Raw genomic sequence first — 26,372 nt, forward strand, 5'->3', positions numbered from 1 at the left:
GGATGAGAATGTGAATTCACATAATGGCAATGAGGGGCTTTGAAAGAAGAGCTCTTTTGGTGGGAAGTGAATCTTTTTTTCTTTCTGTGATATGTGTTTTTCCTCTTTTCAGTCGTGGCTAGAAAGTCAAGAGGCTCTTGCACAATTGCACATGGACATGCACACAAACACACACACACACACACACTTACACTCAGACACACACACACACACACTCACCCTCACCTAATGCGTCCTCCTCCTGTCTGCTGCCCTCTGCAGGCTGCTGCTGGAACTGCTGGAGCTACTGTTCGACAAGTTCAATGCGGTGGCTGCAGCTCATAGCGTGGTGCTGGGCCACCTCCAGCACATCGTATCCGCCAGCAGGGGCTCTCAGGAGGGCATCAAACTGTACGAGCAGGCCGACGTCTCTGCCAAGATCCAGACTGTGCTCCAGGTATGTGACCGGTCAGCTCCGCATCCAGTCTCTCTCTCTCTCTCTCTCGAGCTGAGCAAAGCCCCTATAATGATTACTCAGTCCTTTTAATGGTGGATTGGGGCAAACTTCACTGCAGTGCAAAACCCTGCGTTAGAGGTGACCTTGTTGGGCAGTTGTAAAACAAATTGACTTCTTCAAATTGGCCCCAGCGATATTGGGTCTGGTCAAATCCCTTCCTGTGCTGTGAGATCCCTGAGGGCTCTCTTACGTGGCCCAGGTCCTGCATTTTGTTTTTCCTCTCCAACAATCCCAGCAGTCCACTTGAGCTGTCCTCGGGACACTGCAGTATTTTTCTTTTCAGTATCATTTTATTTCCAATAAAACTTTTCCACTGTGGTGGGTAACAACAGTTACTTCTTCAGTAAGCCGCTTTCTCTGCACACCTCATTTCCACATGCTCTGGTACAGAAGAATTGATCTTGGTCAGCGGCGTGTTATCTTCCCTTTGTCCCTTTCCCTCCTGGCTTGTCGTCTTGCTGTGTGTGACATTATGAGATCTCTGCTGGAGTGAAGGAGGAAAAGACATTCTGTCTTTGCACGACTGTGGGGAGAGGAGAGGAGAGGAGAGGAAAGGAGAGGTGAGGGAGAGGAGAGGTGAGGAGAGGAGAGGAAAGGAGGGAGAGGAAAGGAGAGGAGAGGTGGGGAGAGGAGAGTAGAGGTGGGGAGAGGAGAGGTGAGGATCATTTCTATTACGTGGGCCCATTAGGAGGGATGAGGAGAAGGAAGAGATGTGAGAAAGGAGAGTAGAGGTGGGGAATATTTTACGCTTATTTCATTACTATTACGCCATTAATATTTACGCCGTACCATTACTTTATTTACGCCATTTATTATTTATTACGCCATTATTTACTACTTATTTATTATTTAATATTTTATTATTTACATTATTTAATATTTTATTACTTTATTTATTACGCCATTATTTACGCTTACGCCGCCCATTACGCCATTTTTTACTATTGCTTGCTTATTTATTACTATCATTTTATTAATATTTTAATACTTATTAATATTTTACTTCATTACTTAATATTTACATTACTTCATTAATGCTTTACTTATTACTTACGCCATTTTTTCATTATCATTTCATTACTACTATTACTTTATTTACTACGCCTTTACGCCATTTATTTCATTACGCTTATCATTACGCGCACATTACTATTACGCGCATTATTTACTACTTCATTTTTTATCATTTCTTTACGTTTACGCTTATTTACTATTTTCATTTACGCGCATTATCATTACTACTACGCGCATATTACGCCATTTTCGTCATTTTTACTGGCCGCGATGCATATTTAATACGCTATTTATTACTATTATTTATTTACTACGCCATGCCATTTATTATCATCATTTCATTACTTCATTATCGCCAGCATATTTACGTTCTTAATATTACTTATTACGCTTACGTACCATTTCATTTAATACGCTTACGCCATTACGCGCATATTTCATTATTTTATTACGCTTACATTGCGCTATTTTCTACCATTACGCCATTTTACTACTTCATTACGCCATTTATTATTTTATCACATTAATACGCCATTTATTACGCGCATTACTTATTATTATTATTATTACTTAATATTTTTCATTTACATTACGTTTTTACTTTACTATAGCTTCATTATTTTTGTTATTACGCGCATTTTTATTACTTCATTACGCGCATTATTTAATACTTACTTTTCATTTATTTATTTAATATTTATTACGCCATTTCATTACGCTTTAATACTTCATTACTATTACGTTTTACTATTATTTACTTATCATTTTACGGCTATTTTCATTACTTTAATACGTTTTACTATTTAATATCGCCATTACATTATCGCTTTAGCTTACTTAATACTAATATTATTTCATTACGCGCATTACTTAATGCTCCTTTACTATTACTATTACGCTTACGCCCATTTACGCTTATTTATTACGGCGTTATTTATTACGCATTATTATATGCATACGCTATGCTGACATGCGCGTTTATTATTTTATTTTATTACGCGATGCCATTTATTATTTTACGCGATGCCATGCTTATTATTTACGCGCATTATTTATTACGCGATGCAAAATTTACATATTTGTTGATGACATGACATGCCATGCGATGACATGCGATGCTGATGCTATTATTTACGCCATTTATTACTTATTACGCGCATATTATTTTATTTACGCTTATTTATTACGCTATGCCATTTATGATGCGCATATTTACATGCTACGCCAGCCTTCATGATGCTTTATTTATTACGCGCATATTTAGCGCGATGCCAGCCTAATATTTATTACGCTTACGCCATTTATTACGCGTATTATTTACGCTTACGCACGACATGCGATGCCATTATTATTTTTTTATTATTACGCGATGGTCAAACCAACGTCAACGTCGTACCTTTTTTTTAATCAAACCAAACATCCCATTTCAAGCATTATCGCTTATTATTTTTACGTACATATGCATTATTACTTATTATTTATTATTTATTATTATTACTTATTTAACGCCGCTTATTTTCTTCTCTCTCATCTTATCTTTCTCTTATTACTTCTTTTAAATTATTTGCTTATTATTACTACGACAAAACATATGACCGCCAACGCCACATTATTTATTACTTATTACTGGCGCACGCGCGACAGCGGTTATTTATTGGTCATGCCTGCCAATTTATTATTTTATTACTGTTGCCATTTGCCATTATTTATTACGCCCGGTTATTTATTACGGGATTACGCCATGAGCAGCTCTTAAGCGCGACGACATGCCATGCCATTTATTTACTTACATGCCATTATCAAACCCAAATGTTAACGACAAACAAAATAAGCCGACCATTATTTGGCGCATATTATATATATGCACACAGCCATTGCTGTTTATTATTTGCACGCTTGACATTATTATTGGCACCGTATTATATTATTATTATTTATTACGCTGTGCCAAAGGCCCTGTAAATCTTCCATGCTGAAAACGAAAACGAAAGGAAACAGCTGTTTTGTTCCTGAAAACTATTAAATACGGCCTCATCTAATTCAATCAAACCCAGGCAAGGAAGTCACACAGCGACCTTGGGCTTTTTCACTCCATTTTCTTCTCTCTCTCTCTTTCTCTCCTTCTTTTAAATCTCTGCGAGCCATCGCAAACACTGCCCTGCCAACTGTTGCTTTGGCCCCGGTGGGATTTGAGCAGCTCTTAAACGCAGGAGACACACGGGAATGCACACAGCCATTGCTAATGCGTGGCACCGTGCTATTACCAAAGGCCCTGTAAATCTTCCATGCTGAGAGAGAGAGAGACAGAGACAGAGACAGAGACAGAGACAGAGACAGAGACAGAGACAGAGACAGTAAGGAAAGAGGGGAGAACAGGAGTGGTGAGAGCAGACAGGCTGCTGAATGAGTTTGGAGAGTGATGAGGCACTGAGACACTGAAGAGCATATGAAGGTGGTTAATTTGCTGACTGGGTTAATTTACAAGTTTGTTCACGTGGTCTTATAGGCCACCATGAGCAAAGTACAGTAATTCCTTCAGGAGAGTCTTAGCAGGTAAAGAAGATGGCAGTGAGACTTATGGAAGATTACACCGAATATGTTGAAATGTACAGTAATTTCCTATGGATTAGCCGCATTGCGTATAAACCGCAGGACAGTGTTTTAAGCAAGTTAAAAACAAAACCATATTAATACCATATTAACTGTCTTTGTGTATTAACCTCATAACTGAAGAAATTTCAATGGATGGTGTTAGGGCATGACTTGTGCTGTTTGAGCAAGGCACCAAAGCAGAGCCCTGTCAGATTAATGTGTCTGCCTTTATGTGATGTGCGGGGGTGTCGTCTGATGTCTGCACATGTGATGTGGGAGTCGTCTGGTGGTGGGCAGGTTGTTTGTGGATGTGTGATTGGAGGCTTGTGTGTGTGTGTGTGTGTTTGTGGGGGGGGGGGGGGGGCACCATCTCAGGTGTGAAATGGCCTCTGGTGTGCCTGTCCCCCCGGTGTTGATGGGGGTTCGGGGGCGCTCAGGTGGAGACCGGCTCTCGTTGTTTGTCGAGTCTAGATGAGATTCCGATGGCCTTTTCGCGGTGAAGATGAGATGGCGTCTTCTCCCGACAGGTGTTCTCGCCTGCCGCGTCTGCCCCATTTCATTTCGCCACCTTTAATTGGACTCCCTCCTGTCCACTTCCTGTTTGCCAGAGTTTTTTTTTTTTCCCCGACTTAAGGGAAGTTTTCCCAATCTCAAACTCAAAACTCCAGCTGAGTCACGGTCCAAACAGGAGATGTGTCTGAATAAAAGATGGCAGTTACTGAGCCTTTGGACTTTCCTCTCTCTATCTTTTTCCTTTTTGGGAAAGTCAACTTTTAGATGAACGAGAACCAGACAGTGCAAAGCCGACGTGTGTGCGATGGGTTTATCAAATCTTTGGCCCAAATGTGCTTCCATCATGAGGTCACACTGCACCAATCATCAAAACACCTGTGGAGTGTAGACGTCCTGCCAGCGAAGGGTTGCCAGCATGCATTAACTGGAACAGTATTGATTTCCCTTAAGAAGATGCCTAAGTTGTCTACCGTGTGTGTGTGTGTTTGGTGTCAGTAATGGGAAAAATACGGTGGCTTTGCATCCTGTCACATTTTCAAGTGCCCATTCACAGAGTGAGGTGTTATTGATTATTCAAGCTAAGCAGTCTTAAATTAGTTTTTCTTCTGCTTCTTCTTGAGATTCTGACTCTTCATGCCACTTCGCTTTCTGCACATCAAAAAATCTGTCCCATGGTTCCATGCAGTTCTCATCTGGGAGGACTGTCTGACAGAGAACTGCCGCTGCAGTTGATGGCTCCTTCTTGTACACATATACTTTTATGTGTGGTCGGCCATGCAGTGATGTGTCATGCATGTGATCAAGTCAATGATTACTTTTATTTGGGCACAGTAGCCACAGTTGCTAAGGCCTTTGGAAGCTACACTGCTGTCTGTTTGAGCAGAGTGAAAACAAATCATCTTGTTTATAATGTACCCAGGCATATCCAGTTCTGGTCCATTGCAGACATTGATTTTTTTTAAATGTCACAGAAGATTTAATTAAGAATTTTGGAATGATATCAGTGCCAGGACTAATGAGTATAGGTCATAGGAGTTCATACCTAACATTCATTAAAACAACAAGCCTCTCTAAAGTCTGTTATCCTGTTGTCATGGTGGATGATCCCTTTTGTTGTTTACATGGCTTCCTGTTCCTTCCTTGGGATTTTAGACCAGTGCCTTTGTTGAATTGGATGAATGATCCAATGTTGAGGGTCAAAGTCGATATCAGACATTTTTCAGGGAGCTGCCTTTTTCAGGGAGTTCCATTCCCTGCTTGGATAATTAATCAAGCCTCTTTTGGAGCAGCCAGCATAGTAATAAATCTGGTATCGCTGATTAGCCCTTGGTGCACAGGCAGTGTAGAATCGGCATTTTAGTTTTCTGAAGTCACCACAGTGTCAGGTTCATTAAGCCGCACTACTATCATGAATGTGTGTAGTGGTTTGTCAGCTGTGGACCCTTTAGTTCTAACAGAAGGGATGGGCTCTGGTCCAAATCACCTGCATCTTTATGCCCTCACTAACTACCTGCATTGTGGCCCCATGACACTAGCAACATTTAGCCTAACTAAAGGAGGCAGGTTAGTAAAGTATAAGTATAGTATAGTATATATACTCTTTTGATCCCGTGAGGGAAATTTGGTCTCTGCATTTATCCCAATCCGTGAATTAGTGAAACACACTCAGCACACAGTGAACACACAGCGAGGTGAAGCACACACTAATCCCGGCGCAGTGAGCTGCCTTCAACAACAGCGGTGCTCGGGGAGCAGTGAGGGGTTAGGTGCCTTGCTCAAGGACACTTCTTACTGGTCGGAGTTCGGCAACCCCACCGGTTACAAGTCCAAAGCCCTAGGCTACGGCTTCCCTCCAGTAAGCTATTATGTACGCTCTACATACATACCTTTGCCACTTTGACTGAAGAACATTTTATCTAAATGTTCTCACTCAGTCAGGGCTTGTCAGTAGAGCATGAGCAAGTCAAAACGAACTGCCAGAAGTTGGCTGTTAGACAGTGATCTTATTTTTAATTAAAGTCAGCGTGCTTCAATCCCATGTTGCACCTTCATGATTTTAATCAATATGTCATTTAAGACCTCAGCTGAGCTTTCATGCTTACATACTGTTGGAATGCCAGACCGACCCTTCTCAAAGAGTTGTTCTACTTTATCACTGTTGGCTCACAAGGCCTATGCAGCATGTCTTGCCTGTCACTAGTGTTGTGTGGCGGAGACACTTTCAAATGGAAATTGAAACTGTCGCTCTCCGCAACCTGTCTTTTTCAGGAGGGATTTTGGTCTCTGGAGCTCCGTCTTTCTGTACATATTACAGAGAAACAAGTTTATTTTCCAGCACATCACCACCGTCTCTCTCTCTCTTCAGTCTTTACATCTGCTTAAGAGATAATGTCAATCAATCTCTCTCTCCCTCTCTCTACAGTATATACAATTCATATGCAAGTTATATGTAGGAATTCATTGTTTATTTAACTGTCCATAAAGTTTCCTCTTGTTTTGTTTTCTTTTGTGAGGTGTAGTGTTGTCCACAGAGAAGCCATCTTGTAGTGATGTTGTGTGACTGTCACCCCCGTTCATTTTAAATGTACACACAGCCAATACATTTCCCACAAGAACAGCCACAGACATAAAGGGAAGGGCCTGTGGGGCTCTCGGAATATAGCAGCACCCAGCACCAAGGTAACAAAAAAATAAATAAGTGACTTTGAGTTCCTGGAAACAGCCACCCGGCACTCAATCTGCACTGGCAACAAAAACGGGAGCCTTGAAAGACCTCGAAAGCGGTCGGCCCAATTTGCCGGGTGCCCGCATGGGATGGATGTGTGCTTCATTGCCTTAATTCCTGAAAGCACGGTTATCTTTTACCTTCCCCTCCACCTGCCTCTGTCAGTAGCCAGGTGTTCACCTACAGTTCCGCCAAGTCATGGTCTTTGTGCTAATTAGGCTGATTTGTGGACTAATAGACCGAATGGAGCCAGAACTCTCTTTTGTTTATTAAATTAAGCATGCCACTGTGTGTGTTTTTTTTTTTCTTTTTTTTTGTATAAAGTTGTTTTGTGTTGTTTATAATTAACAAGCATTGAACGCACCTGGTGTGCCACACCTCAGGTTAACAGACAAATATGAAAAGAGTGAAGTGGCTTTAATGTGTCAGATGTGAATGTTTCAAGGGCACACACACACACACACACACACACACACACACACACACACACACACTCTTGTGCGCAAACATACAGCTCATAGCTGCACCTACTGAACCCAAGCCCTTCCATTTATTATCTGGTGTGAAAAGCCATTTGCCATTTCTCACTGGCGTCACGTGCCACCTTGTTCCTGCCGATCACTCCTGGAAGCGGCCATGAATATTGATTTCCTGTGCGCGCTAAAACAACCTTGCCTTTAAGTCTCCGGTAGCCAAGCCTGCAAAATGGATGTCAAGAGATGAAATGTTTTCAGAGGGTGTCAGTCAGCTCGGCTGAAGGTCAGGGAAGATGTTAAAGCCTTGCCGACTCCGCCTTCTATGCCCTGAGGAGCCTCTTCAGGGTTGGCTGCATAGCCTTGGGTGGGAGTGCAGGGTCCATATTGCTGTAGTTACGAGTGCTGTAACCTGTTACTTAACTTGAAAGGTACATTATGCAAGATTTTCACTTTTACGAAGCCAATTTGATGGTAAACGAACTTGTAATAGGCCAGTGTTTCTCCAACTTATTCAGACCAAGGACCACTTAAAAAAAAAGAACTCACGGACCACCTAGCTAATAGATACAATAGGCCTACTCACTGAACCACCTTGCTAATTGTCTTTGCACCTTGCTTATTGTGTCAGAGGATTCATATGATTTAAATTGGCATAGCTTACGTAGGCAGTGTTGCAGAACTGTTTGGATTTACATACAAGTTGGTTCAATATTGCAAACAGGTCATCTATATTATTTTTTACCACGTCTGCTCATGGACCACTTGGGATAGCTTGCGGACCACCAGTGGTCCCCAGACCACACTTTGGAAACACTGTAATACGTGAATCCTTTAACTAGCATAGCTATACAGCATAGGCGTTGCTAGTCACTACTAAGAAAACCAGCCATGCAACTTTAAGAACGGCGGCCCAACAAATCTTGCGAAACATTACCTTGTCAGTAGACCTAAACCTGCATAGTGTACCTTTAAAGTGGAAGCAGAAGTAAGAGGTGGTGCTTTCTAACTGAGCATTCACATTGTGTTAAACCATAATTATAGCCCATCAATTTATAAGACAGAAAGGCAAAATCCACACACAGCCAGATGGTGTCACATCTTTTCTATTGCATAATCAGGAACACACTTCCCGGGGGTATGGTGGGCACTCCTTTTCATTCCTGTTCCCAGCGTATTAGGTCAGCACAGCCATGTCAGTTTCTTTTGTCTTAAGCACCAAATTGACAACAGAGTGCTATTTCGCGTCAGGTCAGATTGGAACAGAATGCCTTTTTTGTATCACTCCTGATGAAGAGAAAGCATAAAAAAGGTAGGATCCTCTTGCCTAGTTGGTGCTTGTGCTACAAATGCACACCTTCACCCTCACTTCTCTTTCCCTAGTTCTTTTGGTTATTTTCTTTGATAAATGGGGCGAATACCTGCCCTTGAATTCTGACTCAGGGTGATCATCACTAAGCCCTGAGAGTCTGTTTTTTTTTTTGTGTGTGTAAACGGTAGCTCTAACACAGCTATCATCGCCTGTGATGGGTTGTTTCCTGACTGGGCAGTGCCACCGGCGGTCTCTGTGTGGTGAGGTAATGAGGCGCCCGGGCCAACGGCAGAGCCTAAGTCAGGAAGAGACAGCGTCGGGGGAAAGATGCCCCTATATCACTCTACACGCCCCCTATTGCACGTCACATTTTAATTTGCTAGCTGATCCTGCCTCCTGGCTCCCCAAAATGCCGCATCATGTGAACAGATCAGCAGGCCGGCAAATTTTCACCTCATTTTCAGACACACATTGCGGCAAAAAGACGTCTCCTCTTCCCGCAAATTTAGCGTAATCTCTGTGTGAAAAGGCCTTATAATTCAAGAGACTAGTGAAAAGGAAAAATTTCGGAATTTTCATTGAAATGCAAATCAAGTTGAATTACACATGCAACATTAGTCAGAGGGCTAAGTACTTTCTTAGCTAGGGAAAGTAGTTTCTACAACTAACTGTTTAGCTACTTAGGGGTGAAGTAAGCAGTGTAGGCTCTACTGTCTACTGCTGGTCTGGACAGACAAAAGCTAACAATATTATTTTCCATTATTCAGTAATGACTTGACCAAAACAAAATTCAAGTGAATGTAAATATTTTAATAAAGGTGTTCCATTCCAGTGTTAACCTGATGGGATCAATGGGATCTGTGTTTCATATGAAATGTATCATTATTAAATGTAAATATAGATCAGCACTTGCCTTGCAGTAACAATGAATGAACATTCTTCTCACCACTGATGATGTGATTTGGACTTGTATTTTGCTAGTGTTCTGTTTTCTTTCATTTTGGACACCTCATACATTGAGTGGCAGAACACCCTGATTCGTCATACTATATTTACATATTTGGTATTGTTGGATTTAGTACAACCCCACCTTTCCCATAAGCCATCATATGTGTTTCTATGATAATCCCTGGTAAAGCAGCTACAAAGTAAATGAAAACATTCTGCATAGATATTCATTTTTTGCATGTCCGCTTATTTTAGGTGTACGTTTACATGTCTCTATTCATTCCATACATCAAGATATTCACATCCAGTCTTTTCTAGTAGGTAAAGCAACTTCCTGACTATCAACATGACAAGTTTCAAAGCTCTCAGAGCTTGTGTGATTGATCTGCACTAGTTTATATGTCTTAACTCCCATACGGACAGGCTATATTTTAGTCCTTTTTTGGTTTTGGGGTGTATAACAATATCTGTTAATTTAACAATCTTAGCAATAAAACATTTTTAGCTAAGAATCCATTTCATATATGGGAGACCTTAGAGATAAGGAAAAACATTGTTGCGTTTAGTTCTACCTCTGGTAGGGGTATCTCAAAAATGTGGGGCCAATGTCACTAGCCTATAATGAGACACAGGAGAGACGCCGGAAAGGGAAAGGTGATTCTAATCAGGCTGACGGAGGGGAACTTCTTGGACACCCAAAACCCAACACACACACACACACACATACTGTACATGCACACACACAGATACATATTGCACCTATAGCCACACACACACTCTCACTCACGCATACACACATCTTGACTCAGGCAGGGCAAGTAATGAAGGTTGTGCTCACAGAACCACGTTCAGACATTATCATGTTCTCTCATGAGATGGCAGAGATTCACTGCGAGACATTTACTGCGGAGATTGAAACCCAATGGTGTATATTGGGGTAAAAGTGCTATCAGTCACTTTCCTATTTTATTAATGCTTTTTTATGATTCTCAAATAGTTTCTTGGAAAAGCATTAATGGATTCAATTTGGGTTTCACCAGGCAGTGACAAAGACTGATTTAAAAATCTGTACATCGGAGAAAGGATACTGTGGTTTGCACACCAATCAACTCAAATCTCTATAGTTTTATATAATTCACAACTGACTCCAGTGGAAACAATCTGAGTTCATCCATGGTGTGGCAATAGTAGAGAATAAACATCTCATAATTGAACCTGAAATGGCATCAGTCAGTGAATTTATTTTACTCACAGAGCCAAGAGGCTAATCAGCTAGCAAAACCTGTTATTGTGCTCACAAAGTTTCCCCCTCAAAGGTGTGCTAGAGCCTCAGAATAGCTATCATTAGTTCCTCTTTGGCTGCCCCTTCTCTCTCTCTCTCTCTCTCTCTCTCTCTCTCTCTCTCTCTCTCTCTCTCTCTCTCTCTCTCTCTCTCTCTCTCTCTCTCTCAGACACACACACACACACACACTGTCCCATAGTTAATTGCCTCTGAAGTTCAGTCACTCTCCGTTAATGCAATTTAAGTAGGTTGGAACCCCTTCATCAGGCAAATGCTCGCATTTAATTAAGTTCGGGAGGGTTATGTAGCGAGCTGGCTCCGGCAGTGGATCAGATGGTCATTAGTAATTAATACATTGACAGGATCATAACTCCGCGCTTTCTCACCACCGAGGACAACGGCGGCAGCGAGTCCCGAGCCCACAGGCTGAGGGATGACCGCGGACGAGGGACGAGGGTTCCCTCTTTCCCTCTCTCTTTCCCCTCTTTTTACCCCCCTCTTTCTGTCCCCCTCTCTCTCCCTCTCTCCATCTCTCTCTCTGTCACTGAAGGGCCCCATTCTCCAGGTTTAATTACACCATTACGAGTCAGATGTATCTCCATCTGTGCACTCATTACTCTCCGCCACCCCAGCCCGACTCTCCCCCACTAAGGGCAGTTTTGTCCGGCGGTTGGAAATAGCAAAGAGTAAATTGCCCCAGTAAATTATGAAACGATTAGAAGTGTGTGTGTGTGGGGTGTTGAGGGCGGAAGAGGAGGAGATGAAGGTGGCACAGAAGGGTAGGGGCTAATTTGTGGCGAAAGTTAAAACTTAGTTGTTGTTTTCTCCTCTCTCTCTATTCCGTCTCCTACCGCAGGACCTTACCGGCTGCCGAGGGGGATGTTTATTAACTTGTGTTTGTGGTTGTAATCAAGGTTAATGGGTATGGCTGAGTGGCTGGAGCCCACTGCTCCACAGACAAGCTGGACTGATGGGCCCCTGGTTGTTGGTGTGTGAACAGATTTGCTCATTTTGGCAGGCGTGGGTCAGAGATGTGTTGAATAAATCAATCCGGAAGTCTGCTTCAGGTTTCAGTAGCGTGGTGAAGCTTTGAATAAATAACTCAACACATTGGGTCATGCAACCTGACAGTCTCTCTCTCTCTCTCTCTCTCTCTCTCTCTCTCTCTCTCTCTCTCTCTCCCCCATCCCCTTTAGGTGCTGCTAATGGACTACCTGGACGTGAAGAACAGCCGTAGTGCCGCTGAGCCTTCTGCCCAGCTCTCCTACACCAGTGCCGCCAGCGATTTTGGGGCCTTCTTTGCCAAAAAGAAACCAATACAAAGAAAACAGTCACTTTTCAAGTAAGCAACAAAAAGGTCGCAGAAGAAAGTAGGCTAGACTATAAATCAACTCAAATCACTATTGTTAAAATTTGCTTGTGCAGAGAGCAGTGCAGAATCTGCAGATATAAAAAAAAATTACCGTTGCTTTTGTATGTTTCTCTGTGAGAGCAATTTTCCTTGCCCATACTGTAGTAGGGATATTGATTTGCAACTTGTTAGGGTGAATTGCCGAAAAAGATGACATGGAGGCAGAAGTCAAATCGACTCTGTGTGTTTAGTTCCCACAGTAGATGTGTGCTTCATGGTGTGGCTGAAGACTGACTTGCGCTTCTCCTCCCCGTAGGTTTGAGTCGTCCTCCCATGCCATCAGCATGAGTGCCTACCTGCGGGAGCAGAGGAGGGAGCTGTACAGCAAGAGTGGAGAGCTGCAGGGTGAGTGGGCCACCACTGACTCCCTCTGGGTCGGAGGTGTGTGTGTGTGTGTGTGTGTGTGTGTGTGTTTGGAGCAAGTGCAAAAGTGGGAGATGCCAGACAAGGACCTTGGACTGAAGTAGGAAGATGGCTTTTAACTTCACTGTGTCCTTTTTTTTTAAGTGTTTTTTTTTTTTTTTTTTGGGACTTTGTTTAGTTTTTTGGAACAAAAAGCAGTGAGACACAAAATGAATCAAAAGTATACAGCACCCACACACACACCACACACACCACACACACACACACACACACACACACACACACACACACACACACACACACACACACACACTCTGACTCATGTACACACACATACATTGTGGGTGAGGCAGACAGACTCCCTGGAGAGCATCTTGTCTCAAGTTGTTTTTTTCCTCCCTCTTTTCTCTTTCACTGCAGAGTGACCTTGCGGTTTCAATCAGCGATGCTTGACAGCACTGTTTGCCTGCCGTGCTTTTTTCCCGTTTAGTTTTTTTTTCTCCGACACCCTATGCCTCTGAGACACAGCCTGTGTGAAATGATGGAGATGGGGGGAGAGAACGAAGGAAAGGGAGGGAGGGAAGGAAGGAGAGAGAGAACAACAATGTTGAGGTAACTAGAGAAGGGAACTTTAAAGGAGGACAGAAAACTTTGATAGCATGCTGGTTCCAGACACAATGCCTCCTTGTATCTTTTTATTCTACCTGGTTTCTCAAAAGTTTTCACAAAAGATATTTAAGAGCAGTTTCAATTTGAGGATCTTTATTGAGTTGGAGCAGATGGTAGCTTGGGGGATATAATATTTTCTCTAGCGTGAGCATTGGCGTGGTAGAGGCTTTCTGGAATCTTCCTGTCTTGGCTCGGTCTGCAGCTACAATTCCATTTGATTGTAAACGCCAGTCATCACTGACCAGGCACGCACCGTCGGCAGAGAGTGAAATGTACAGATTAACATCCGATAAGACAGCAAATGGGCTTCAAATAGTCCCTCGCCTCTCTTTTCTCATCCCATTTTTTATTCTGTCTCCCCTTGCTATTTCTGAAGTGAAGAAAAAGGGAAAATATTTGGACGGCTGAATGCCTGGCAGCGTTTTGAAAAGAAGATGAGATTTTTCTCCCTTTCATTTACCCCATCACAAAGCTGAACTCATGCCTCAGTCTGCGAGGTGAATGGCAGAAAGAAAGATTGAAGAGAAAGAGAGAGAGAGAGAGAGAGAAGGGGGAATCATTTAAAAAGTGAAACAAGTCTCTGCCATGATTGAGCTTTTGGAGTGTAGGAATGGTGATGGAGAGGTGGTGGAGAGTGGTGTGGTTTAAAGCCATTGTTTTCATTATAACGGCCATTCAGGGCTCTTTCTTTAGAAATAAATTAGAAATATGAAAATGCACGAGAGAGAGAGAGAGAGAGACTTCCCCTGTATTTATAATTGGGTTTTAGGCAGGATAGACAGAGTGTAAGAGCACTGAGAACAGTGACCAGCTCTGAATCCAGTAGGATTGGCCAAGCCATGAGGTCATTGCTTATTTTAAGACTTTTAAAGTTTAAGATGTTGCTCAGAATGCCTCACCTCCTTGTAAACTCTTGGAGTTGTGTTTGTTTCAGAATATCTTATCTGTCTCCTTTACACTAACTCCATGGGTCTGTCACTCCTAGGTTTAGCTGAGAAGGACTGTTGCAGTGTTTGCATCTGGAAAATGCTGTTTTTCCTGCCAAGGGGTGTCATGGGAAATTGGACTACAGCCTATGGAATTGTTATGTGTTGTAGTCACGTCAAGGAGAAATATTTATTTTGGCAATACGGTGATGGTGGTTCAAAGGGTGCATTTAAATGTGAGACAGCAGTCTATCTGGTTGATAAGGCTACATTATTTGACCCATGGCACTCTCCTCCAGCTCCTTCCTTATCTGCAGCTATTCCACATGCTTCATAGGTATGCTGGATCCTAAACATTGTTTCAAGTCTTATAGCCTCACCCCCCCGCCCATCCCCATCCCCCTTTGTAGTTACTGTCAGCAGGTGTAAACAAATGAAGGTCACAGAGAGGTTTTCTCAGTAAACTATAAAAGGGTCTGTTGATGTTCTGGGCACAACAGTAGCCCAAACGTATAACAGCTTTGTCCATTGCAGTGTTTTGTCTGAGGCTGTGCCTGTGGTTGGCTGTCACCCGTGTGGCGTTGTGACTGACTGGCGGTGGCTGTGAGTGGGTGTTGTGCCACTCTCAGAGCGAGTCTCTACCCTTAAGTTCCCCTCAGATAGTTGGCTTGGGGAGCGCAAGGCTCACAGTTTCACTGTGGGTATGAATCAGTGTTTCTATCTTTGCTTGCCGTCCTGTCGTATTTATCTTTACATACCAGTTTCTATCTCTTGTTCTATCACAAAGTCTGTTAGTCTACTAGGCTACCTACTTGAGTATATTTGGCCTGCTGCGATATCTGTGTCTGTTTACCACTGTGTAATACATCTGTGTAATAATATTAATACATCTGTGCAATAGCATTAAAGATATATAGACAAATATATGTAGGCACACATTCACAAGGATACTTGCAGGGTAAACATAACTGGTCAGTTTGATTAAGTTGTGTATGTGGCAGGTCCAAATACATGCCTACTGTTTAACAGAGGTCCATATACATGGCTACTGTTCAACAGAGGTCCCCTTAGTAATCTTCTTGCCTTCCGTCTATGAAAAAAAGAGAGGATTCTGTACGCCAACAGTCAAGTGACAATCAATATAAGATGGGAACACGACATTGAGGTGAGAAAATGTCATCTTGGACATTCCCCCAGGTGTAGCCCTGCACAATGCACCAAGGGCCACCACAGAAAAAATTGTGCTCTGCCTTGAATGGTTCCATTACATTTTATTTCTTCCATCTCCCTCACAAATGTATATGGATGGTAGAAAAAAAATGCAGAGAGGGTTTGTTATTTTAGTTATTTCCACTGCCAGTTTCAGGTGTAGCGCTCACCCCACTTGGCCCTGTAAGTCATCACCCCGACAGAAGCACGTCTGTGTGGCCGGTGTTTTCATGATTTTTCATGGTTCTTAGGGAATAGGTGTAAATTAGTCTGTAGGAGCCAAGCTTAAAAAAGCACTAGCCTTGTGAGGTTATCAACTAACATGTTTTCGATCAGGTCAATGTCCCAGAAGGCTAGGACACACACACACACACACACACACACACACACACACACACACACTCTCTCTCTCTCTCTCTCTCTCTCACACACTCACACACACACACACACACACACAGAATAGCTTTTAACATTTGAATTGGCTTTGGGGATTATTATTACAAAGGCTACATTCTCCTCCCTCACACCAGTAAAACAAGCCCAAATAGAGTTTTCCCTTTAAAGCCTGGTGCCTGCGACGAGAGAATGGCAATCTTGTATTAGCAATCTTGTTTATGCATAATGGTGTAGCTCCCTGTAGAGTGGAGAGTGGCTCTGGCGCTCAGTGACCGACTGGTCCAAGGGAGTGTGAGTGCTGTTTTCTGTCAGCCTGATTTGTGCAGCACAATAGGGAGGGAGAGGTGCAAATGGAAAAATGTCTCACGGTGGGAGAGGAGGTGTGTGTGTGTGTGTGTGTAGTGCTGTGTGTGTGTGTGTGTGTGTGTGTGTGTGTGTGTGGTGTGTGTGCTGTGTGTGTACATGTGTTTGTGTGTGGCTGGAGGTGTATATGTGTGTTAGGTAGCGTTTGTGTGGCTGTCTGTCTGTGTGTGTGTGTGTGTGTGTGTGTGTGTGTGTGTGTAAGTGGGGTTTTGAATTCTCCACATCCTCATCTGCACAGGCCAGTGTCTGTTATCACAGTGGGCCGCCTGGACGTCTCCGTAATGGAAGCCCAGGCCTTGGTGCCATCTAGTATCCATGGTTTCAGCAGTCGCTCTCCGCTCCCATGAGGCCTGGCCTGCTCCATCACGTCACGACAAGTGACAACTTCAAAAACACCCGTCTCTTAAAGTGTGCTCCAAGTGTCTCCACTCATACATTTTATGCTGGAAATGCTGGCCTGGCCTGGCCTCTTCCACAGTCAATAATAACGAGGCAATTGCTTTGTAAAAATGATCAATACTTCAGGTATTATGATTTATCACCTCCGTATCTGAAAGCTGATATCAAATTGAGCCGCAGGCCAGGGAATAATGATGTGACAATTAAACAGGATGAGTGCTGGGGACTCGTGGATATGTTGTTTGGCCTTGGACCCCATCAGAGAGCTCCTGTCTCTTTGTATCAGTATAGATCTATTACTGCCTTTTTCCTCCTCAACTATTACAAAAGGTTGATTGGTGTCTTTGGGTATAATGCCTCAGAGCTTCATCTTTTTGACATCTTATCCCCTCCTATCTTTTTCTCCTAAACCTTTGCAAAGAGTGGATGGGCTAGTAGGATCTACTCCACCCCTGCTTGTCTGTCGGTGCTACAATGAGGGTCGTGCGGGCGGAGGCTGGTAGACGGACTAGTGAGATGGGCAGCAATCAGCGCCAGGCGTGCTGAGATGACCAGGGCTGGGGCAGCAATGCTTGAGCCCAAATGTGATTGGCCAGCAAGGCCAGGGCTCCATTTAGACCCGTGATTGTGAGACAAGGAGCACCTGTGGGTAATTTGACACACAATCAGCTGGGTATTTGGCAGATGCGGGAGGAAAAAAAAACGGGGGGCAAGTGTGTGTGTGTGTGTGTGTGTGTGTGTGTGTGTGTGTGTGTGTGTGTGTGTGTGGGGGGGGGGGGGGGATGGGGGGTAACAATTGACTGGCCTTGAATGGTGTCTCGGAGACACACACACACACACACACACACACACACACACACACACACACACACCAGCATGTTCATGCATCCGCCAGCAAAGATGTTTGAGAGGAGGTTGATGTAACAATAGTTACTGATTGGTTGAAAAAAAATCTGTCTGTCTGTCACTCTCGTTTTTCCTTTCTCTTTCTCGCTCACACACACACGCACACGCAGTGAGTGTGTGTTTGTATGTTTTTATGGATCTCTCTTGTATATGTGCCATGTGCCGTGTGTGAAACAATCTTTTCCCCTCTCATCACACTGCTTCATAAAGCATGCGTATGTCAGTATTTTTACAAAACTATGACTAGGAGAAGATTTGGAGGGGAAGTGTGTCTTTGTATCCTTGATTTCTTGGCAGCTGAGGTCAGGCTGAAGAGCTAATGGCGTCTCTACTAAACGGGTCCTGATGGAGCAGACAGGCACACAGGGATGAAGTGATGATGAAGTGATGATCCAGACTCCGCATGACATCCCGGAAGCCTCCGTCCCAAACCGCACAGTGTGTGTGTGTGTGTGTGTGTGTGTGTGTGTGTGTGTGTGTGTGTGTGTGTGTGTGTGTGTGTGTGTGTGTGTGTGTGTGTGTGTGTGTGTGTGTGTGTGTGTGCGCGCGTGATCTGTGTGAGTGGGCAAGTGAATGCTCACATACGGCACTTGTACTACGGCATACCCTGTGTGTGTGTGTGTGTGTGTGTGTGTGTGTGTGTGTGTGTGTGTGTGTGTGTGTGTGTGCGTGTGTGTGTGTACATGCGACTTATCAGCACAAATCTGTACGGGGATGGAGGGTCTGATCTTCCTCACGAGCTGGCTGGTGAGAGGCGAGAGTAATTGATCACGCGAGTCCCCACCGTCTGCACAGGCACACGCCTCAGCCCAGCCGCCTCTCCCGCCTCTTCCACACGGAGGAGAGGAGAGGAGACATGAACACTCAGGGAAGATGTGTCACTATAGCACAGCTCTCTACTGCCTCATTGTGCCTACACAGTCCCCACTGTCCTTGTGACCTGCACCTATGCATAATTCAATTCAATTCAGATCAGTTTGCTACATAACATACAATAAGAATGTGTTTCAAGGTACGTTACAGTGCCCAGCTTGAACATGAACCTTGATTTTACAGATGAATAGCGTTGTGCAGTGTAGGGGCAGCCTGAGCTATTGGGTTGAGCACCACCTTCCCCTGTCTTAGTGGAATTTTTGCCTGCCGCCGCTCAGTGCCTTTGTCTAGTCAACCATGGCCTGTTTGTGTGTGTGTGTGTGTGTTTGTTTGTTTGTCTGCGCGGACACCCGCTCTGGAGATTGGTGTTTTAATAGATCCATTCAGTTGCCTTTAATCAGTCTTGGCCACAGGCTGTGGCTTTGGTTATTTTGCAGTGTGCCTGTTTCATTTCTTAATTTATTTACTGATTAATTAATTTTCCAAAGGACAACAGTGAGCCAGTGGGAATTGGACCGAAATCAATTGCAAAGAGTGGGTTCAAGAGTTCCATTCTGGTGGACCACACTAGACATGCACTTAGAACACAACATCAAACCACCCTAATTATTTAACTTTTTTGTTTACCTGCTTCATAATAGTCATAGCATTACCTGTTAACTTCCACCAGGTGTGGCCATGTAGGAGCCCACAACCCCCATCAGTGTTACACACAGACACAGACACAGACACAGACACAGACACAGACACAGACACAGACACAGACACAGACACAGACACAGACACAGACACAGACACAGACACACAGAGAGAGAGTTAAGACAAGCAGCTAGTTTGATTGTCCCTGGAATGTTCAACAGCATAGTGTTGAGAACCGTCATTTGTCGTGATTCTCTTCGCATTTGTCAGGTATAGCCAATGTTGTTGCATAGTTGCCATGTTTGATGGCATGGCTTACGCCAAGCACTCATGTCTGTTCACAGACTCCCTCAACACACCACAGCATACTTTCCAAGTGACAAGCATCTGTTGTGTCTGATTCTGCCTCTGTTGTCTTGGATGCTGTCCTTCCTCTACCGGAATGTTGCCACAACATGACACAGGTGACGTGAGCAATGGGATGGGAACCTGGCAGGTTATTAGGGAAAAACGGGGAGTGGGATGGCGTTCCTGTTCTGCCAGGTGCCGACAGGAGGAAGGAATGTGAGCACATGTGCACACACACACACACACACACACACACACACACACACATACATACATAGACACTCACACCATCATCTACTTCCATCGCTGTTTGCCAGGGAAACAGAAACACAACACACGCTAATGACAGCAGTTGCTGTGTGTATACAGATGTGCTCCAGGTTCAGTTTGCTCACACATGACTTCTGTTGAGATGTTGATGATTGCTAAAATAACATTATGGTTTGGATTCTCTCTTCTCTCTCCCATTCTCTCCATCTCTCTCTCTCTATCACTCTCTCTTTACTCTCCATCTCTCCCTTCCTCTCTCTCTATCTCCCTCTCTCTTTCTCTCTCTCTCTCTCTCTCTCTCTCTCTCTCTGCACTCCTCCCTGTACTGTTTTGCGCTGGTGGTGAAATCCTGTGGTAGATCTCATCAGTGGGAGATGATTGAATTAGCTGAGTGTTGAAATGAGATTGGCTTGTTATTTCTGTGCCGCCGCGCCGCGAGGGATGTAATAGCATCCCGGTGCCCCGGTGGCTCGTGCGGGCGAGAGCCCGGCATCCCAGCCTGCTTTCCACGCTGATGGATAGGCTGCAGGCTGCCGGGAGACACCAGTGCCGGGGCTCCTAATAGCATCCGTGATTGGAGAGGAACGGAAATGGTGTTGGATTGGCGGTTGAAGTTTTCTAGTCTTTCTTTATGGGCAGACAGGAGAGAGGATTTTTTTTTATATATATATCCTCTACCTACCCCAAAAATGTGATTCAGTGTGAGTTTGAGCACGTTGTGTGTACTGTCAGAAGAAGTGTGTGTGTGTGTGTGTGTGTGTGTGGGGGAAGCTGTTCCTACTGCTTCAGAAAGTCCTATCTGTGTTTGCTGCTGGGTAAATTCAGATAGAGGTGTTTTTGTGTGTCTGTGTCTGTCAAGGAGGGAAGGTGGTGGGAGGTGTTGTTGTCAGTTGAAGGCTGACACAGCTTTGGCTTCTAATCACCAACTAGGAGAGTGAAAGGAGGAAAAGAGAGAGATCGAGAGAGAGAGCGACTGAGAGAGAGTGGGGACCTGTGTGACTGTTTCCCTACTAGGGCTAATTTTAATCAGCGAGGGGCTGTCATCACGGAGGCTGTCAGCTGCGTGTTTACCTTTAATCTCAGCCCCAGGGTGATTGGAAGAAAGGAGGGGTGAAGGACGCACACATGCACATATGCACACACACACACACACACTCACACTCACAATCACACACTCTCACACACACACACACACACACTCACTCACTCACACACACACATCCACCAACACACTCTCTACCTCTGTCACTCTCCATGACTGACGTAACTCTCCCTAACAGTCATGCACAAAGCAAGTCCACTCACTCTGGACTTCAGAGGTACCTCTGTAAAATACAGATACAGTGTTTAAGACAGGAATTCTCATAAACCACGCAAGAACATATCATATTACCACAAACACAGGATGCATTCCAACAATGTTGACATGTGTGCGCACACACACACACACACACATACACATACACACAAACACACACATGCATGCAGACCCACAACATGGATCAAAGAGTACTTGAGGATGCAGCAAGCGGTAGCCAATCAAGAGAGGTCAGCCCACGGCCCCCCCCACCCCCCATTCTCCTCCCCTGGTGGGGCACTCCACCTGTGTGATGTGAGGGAGAGAAGGGACTGATGCAGAGGGCTTGATTGGAGGTGGAGGGCTTTGTTTTATTTTCCTGCAGCAATGGAGTTAAACCACAGGAGATCAGATGAAGAGCATGACAAGCTGCTAATCAGGACACACACAGACACACACAGACACACACAGACACACACAGACACACACAGACACACACAGACACACACAGACACACACAGACACACCTTTCATTCTCTCATTCTGATGCAAACAGCCTCTTAACTAAATGCAGTAACTGGCTCATGTGTCTCTAATGGCCTCTTTCACTTTGCACAGAATTACACACAAAGAAACTTTGTACATATTGTTGACAAATTTGATTTGTTTTCTGAACAAGACCTGACAGATGACCAGGGTTAAAGAACGTGCACAGCTGGTTAACCTGTCACCAGTGCATTTTGATGAAATTTGTATCAGCCAGAGGTGCGTCGCCTTTTGCTCACACATCTGTGCGTGCCTGGCAGTATCTCTGTGTTGGTGTGTGTGCGCGCGTGTGTCTGCATTTGTGTGTGTGTGTGTGTGTGAGAGCGAGAACACGCACGTTCGGGTCACCGAAACCCATGGGCACTGACACATTCAATAATTAATCTCATTCAATTTCCACATTTCCATATTTATTTATCGGGTATCATAGGCGAGTGGCAGCGGCACCCAGGTCCCCTGACGGCCTCTCCTGTCTGGCGCATGGGGCGAGCGGAAGATTGTCCCTTCAAATTAATTTTAATAATAGAAGCAGCTCATTAGGAGCCAATCAGACACGAGGACATGGTATGTGTGTGTGTGTGTGTGGTGGGGGGGGTTGTTTTAGACGCAGGGGTGGCCAGGCAGCCAGCCAGAGGAGTTCATGAATTATTGAATTGGCCTGATCTTATTACAGCCGCTGGTTTGGTCATGACAGCTCAGGTGCCGTTATGAGTGTTTGCTTATTCACCTTCACTCTGCATCAGTGCTACCGTTTGTGTTCCAGTGTTAGAAAAAAATAAATGAACTAAGTGAGAAAACAGAGTATATCTAATCCTCCATTTCACCTATGTCTTCATATAGAAATGTACTGTAAACCAAAGCAATTCGTTTTTTTCCAGGGTATATTAAAGCAGGTTCAAATGTAAGATGTGGCAAATATGCATTAGTAATCAGATTAAGCACCTTTAGGTTTGGTGTTTTTTCATATACCCTAAAGACCTCATGTTTGGTCTTTTCCCGTATATTTCTACATACATGCCTGTGAGGAAGCACTAATTACATGTCTGTGGATGCTTGTGACCAGAATGTCAAAGAAGGTCCCCCTCAGCAGTGACATGCTGGACATTGAAGGCCTCGTCCCTCGCCACAGGGACAGGTGCAGAAATAAAGCCATTACGGAAGGAGCTTTGATCTGGCCGAAAGTTGACATTTCAGATTACGCTGACAGAGTGCCACTAACCCTGACACTCATTGTAAATGAGGGATTATGAGTGGGCTTGCTCTGTTTGTACTGCACCCTCTGTACTCGGTCCCTGTAAACCTTCTAACACACACACACACACACATACATACATACATACATACATACATACATACATACACACACACACACACACACACACACACACACATATATACACACACACACACACACACGAAAACACACACACACACACGAAAACACACACACACACGAAAACACACACACACATATACTGTCATGAAAACGCACACAAACACACACACACACAGCCCTATACCTACACACACTCACTCACACGCACACAGGTCCACAGAGATCTGTCGCGGTGTTCCAGAAGGCATTGCACGTCCGATATCGCCACTTTTATGCCGCCCTCCTGCCCCGCCCCTTTCGCTCAGAGCCGGAGACGGGAGCGCGAATCCAGCGCAGATCAAACCCCATTTCTAATCAAAGCCAGGAGCCTGTGGCTAATGCAATTTCACTAAGTCACTGGCTGGCTTGATTACATGGGCGGCTGGCTGGAGGAGGTGTGGGGCCGCCTGGGCCTCCAGGACCTGCCAGGGGCCCATGGGGACCCCCCACCCCAGCCCCTGCAGCCTGTTCCAGGGCCCAGACACACACCCTTTCCCCTTAGTCTGCTTTAATCCCGGGATCAGCTCCTACCACAGGGGAGCGCAGGGCCACCTGACTGCCTGTTCCACACAGCAGCTCAGACGCACTCACTGGAAACAATAACACACATCTACAAACAGGTGCACGCCAGAGCAGCCCAGCTCTTGCATACGGTGTTGCATTTTGAAAAACGCTATGGATGCACATACTTGTAGGCACACAGCATTAACCCACAAGGCCCTTCTTGGACCTTCTGCGTACTCCAATTTCTTTACTCTTTTGTGATCCAATGATGACAGAGGGGCCAGACCTCTTACTGTCACCAAGCTGCAGAGATCATATAACAGTCATTAATATTAACAAGCTAAATTAGAATATTAATGCATGTCATGCTAACTTGGCACTAGATGAGAGGCTTTGGAGACGGGGGGGGGGGTGGGAGGGGCTGTTGACTCTTCTGTCAGAAGTAAATGAAAATGTGGAAGGGGGATTGAATCATGTGATCCGTACATCTCTAATCCTTCTTAGTTACCTGATGACTTCTGTGCCCTTCTTTGTCTGTGGTTGCAAATGGATGCGATGCACACAAAGCCACCCGCTTCCTCCTCCATTCTCTCTCTCTCCTGTTCTCTCTTCTCTTTTCTCTTTTCTCTGTTTCACCCCATCTGCCTGTTGTTCTCTCGATGCCGTGGGAGAGCGTGTGGGAGCAGCTTTGTTTGGTGCTCGTAATTGACTCTTAATTGAATTGGCAGCGGAGAACGGATGGAGCAAGTGGGAGAGGAGGAGGAGGAGAAGGTGAGGAGGAGGAGGAGGAGGAAGAGGCGAGAAAATTGGACGTGGGTTCCGTCTCCACTTAGCAACAAGCGCAGGGTTTCCACAGAAATGAATTTCACGCAAAAGAAAAAAAAAACAAGTGGGAAAATGTAGGCCTTCGAGTATTTTTTCCCCCTCATACAGAGAGCAACTATAAAAGCTCATGCTCTCTCTCACTCTTTTGTAAAAAAAACATACACAAAAATAAAGACGAAGGCTCTTGTTGAAAAAGAGCTCTGTTGTCCCACAAAAGGCGTCCTGGAGGCATCCTTTGAGGCTGGCGAGAAGGAAGGAGAGCTGGAGAGAGAAGCGAAGAGAAAGAAAGAAGGATGGAGGGAGGGAGGGGGGGGGGGGAGGGGTGCGATGCGGCGGGCATCTGAATGCAGGCGGTTTCCCCAACTCCCTCCGCTCAGATCATGGGCAGTCGTGGTGGATTAGCGGTGAGGCGGCGCAACGTGAGCTCTTGTCCTCCCGATGTGCACTGACAGCGTGATGAGCTTGATGTCGCCCAGGCCCCGCAAGGACACCTGCTGTAATTACTGGGCTGTCAGCGACGACACGCACACACAAACATGTGGCACCCACCCGCTCACACACACACACACACACAACTGCAGCTAGATTCTTGCATATGCTCTATTTTAAACACACATCATGTACATAATGACTTACTCCCTCCAGCGTAGATATAGTCTTCTCTCTCTCCCTGTCTCTCACCCACTCTCCCTACTAACAACCATACACCTCACCACAACTGAATTGAAGTTAAAAGAAATGCAACACTGTGTTTTTTGTTGAGTCTTACCGGAGTCTTTTACTATTTGCTTCATTCTGTTTCTGTAAATGTAAATCAGGTTTCTTGGCCAAGTATACTTATACAAGGAATTTAGTCTCTGCATTTATCCCATCCGTGAATTAGTGAACACACAGTGAACACACAGTGAGGTAAAGCACACTCTAACCCAGAGCAGTGAGCTGCCTTGCTACAGCGGCGCTCGGGGAGCAGTGAGGGGTTGGGTGCCTTGCTCAAGGGCACTTCAGCTGTTCGTACTGGTCGGGGATCGAACCGGCAACCCTCTGGTTACAAGCCCGAAGCCCTAACCAGTAGGCCACGGCTGCCCCTTCTCTTGTCCTCTCTGCAGTTTCTCTCTTCTCATCTGCCTTTCCTCTCTCACTTTGCTGTTCCTCTGTCTTTCTTTGGCTGTGTTAGCTCTCTTTGTCACGTCCTTGCATGTGTCGCCTTCTTCTTCTTCTTCTTCATAGACGTTTGCCTGTCGTGGCTGGCATCTTGGAAGTGGCGATCTAAAAATCGCCCAAATCTCTCCAGCGGTTCGCACCACTCTGCGGCCGTAACAGCCCACGTTGGCAGTCGGCACAGCACCAGGGTGGAGGCGACTCCTCCGCCCACGCTCTCGCGGGCATCTTTGTTGACGGAGGCGACAGGGCGTGCGGAGGTGGTCGGCGAGCTGCTGTCATTTTTTTTTTGTTCTTTTTCGATCGACCGCCACGCACCGCTCGCTCTCTTGTCAATTACACCGGTTACGTCGGGATCAGTAGACTTAATAAGGGCAGATGCATGGTGTGGAGGCCTCTCCAGTGGCACAGTCCCATTTCCTCACTAACCTGTTGCTTGCTGGGAGGTGGCAGGGAGAGGGGAGAGGGGGTGGAGGGGGAGGCAGGTGGGTGAGGCTGCTATACCCAGTGGTGTGTGCTGAAGCGTGGCACAGCTTTATC

At 45.0% G+C, this 26,372-nt stretch overlaps 1 protein-coding gene across 1 annotated transcript in view; it reads left to right on the plus strand.

Annotated features, from left to right (window-relative positions):
• The window catches only part of exoc4 (exocyst complex component 4), a 113,279-nt gene that overhangs the window by 15,025 nt on the left and 71,882 nt on the right, over positions 1–26,372 (plus strand). The window contains exons 7-9 of the mRNA XM_048267252.1: positions 262–436; positions 12,552–12,697; positions 13,023–13,111. Of these exons, the coding sequence (XP_048123209.1) occupies positions 262–436; positions 12,552–12,697; positions 13,023–13,111 (410 nt within the window). The remainder of the gene's footprint in view (positions 1–261; positions 437–12,551; positions 12,698–13,022; positions 13,112–26,372) is intronic.

The sequence above is a fragment of the Alosa alosa genome, chromosome 17, assembly GCF_017589495.1.
Source record: "Alosa alosa isolate M-15738 ecotype Scorff River chromosome 17, AALO_Geno_1.1, whole genome shotgun sequence".
Classification (NCBI taxonomy): Eukaryota; Metazoa; Chordata; class Actinopteri; order Clupeiformes; family Clupeidae; genus Alosa; species Alosa alosa.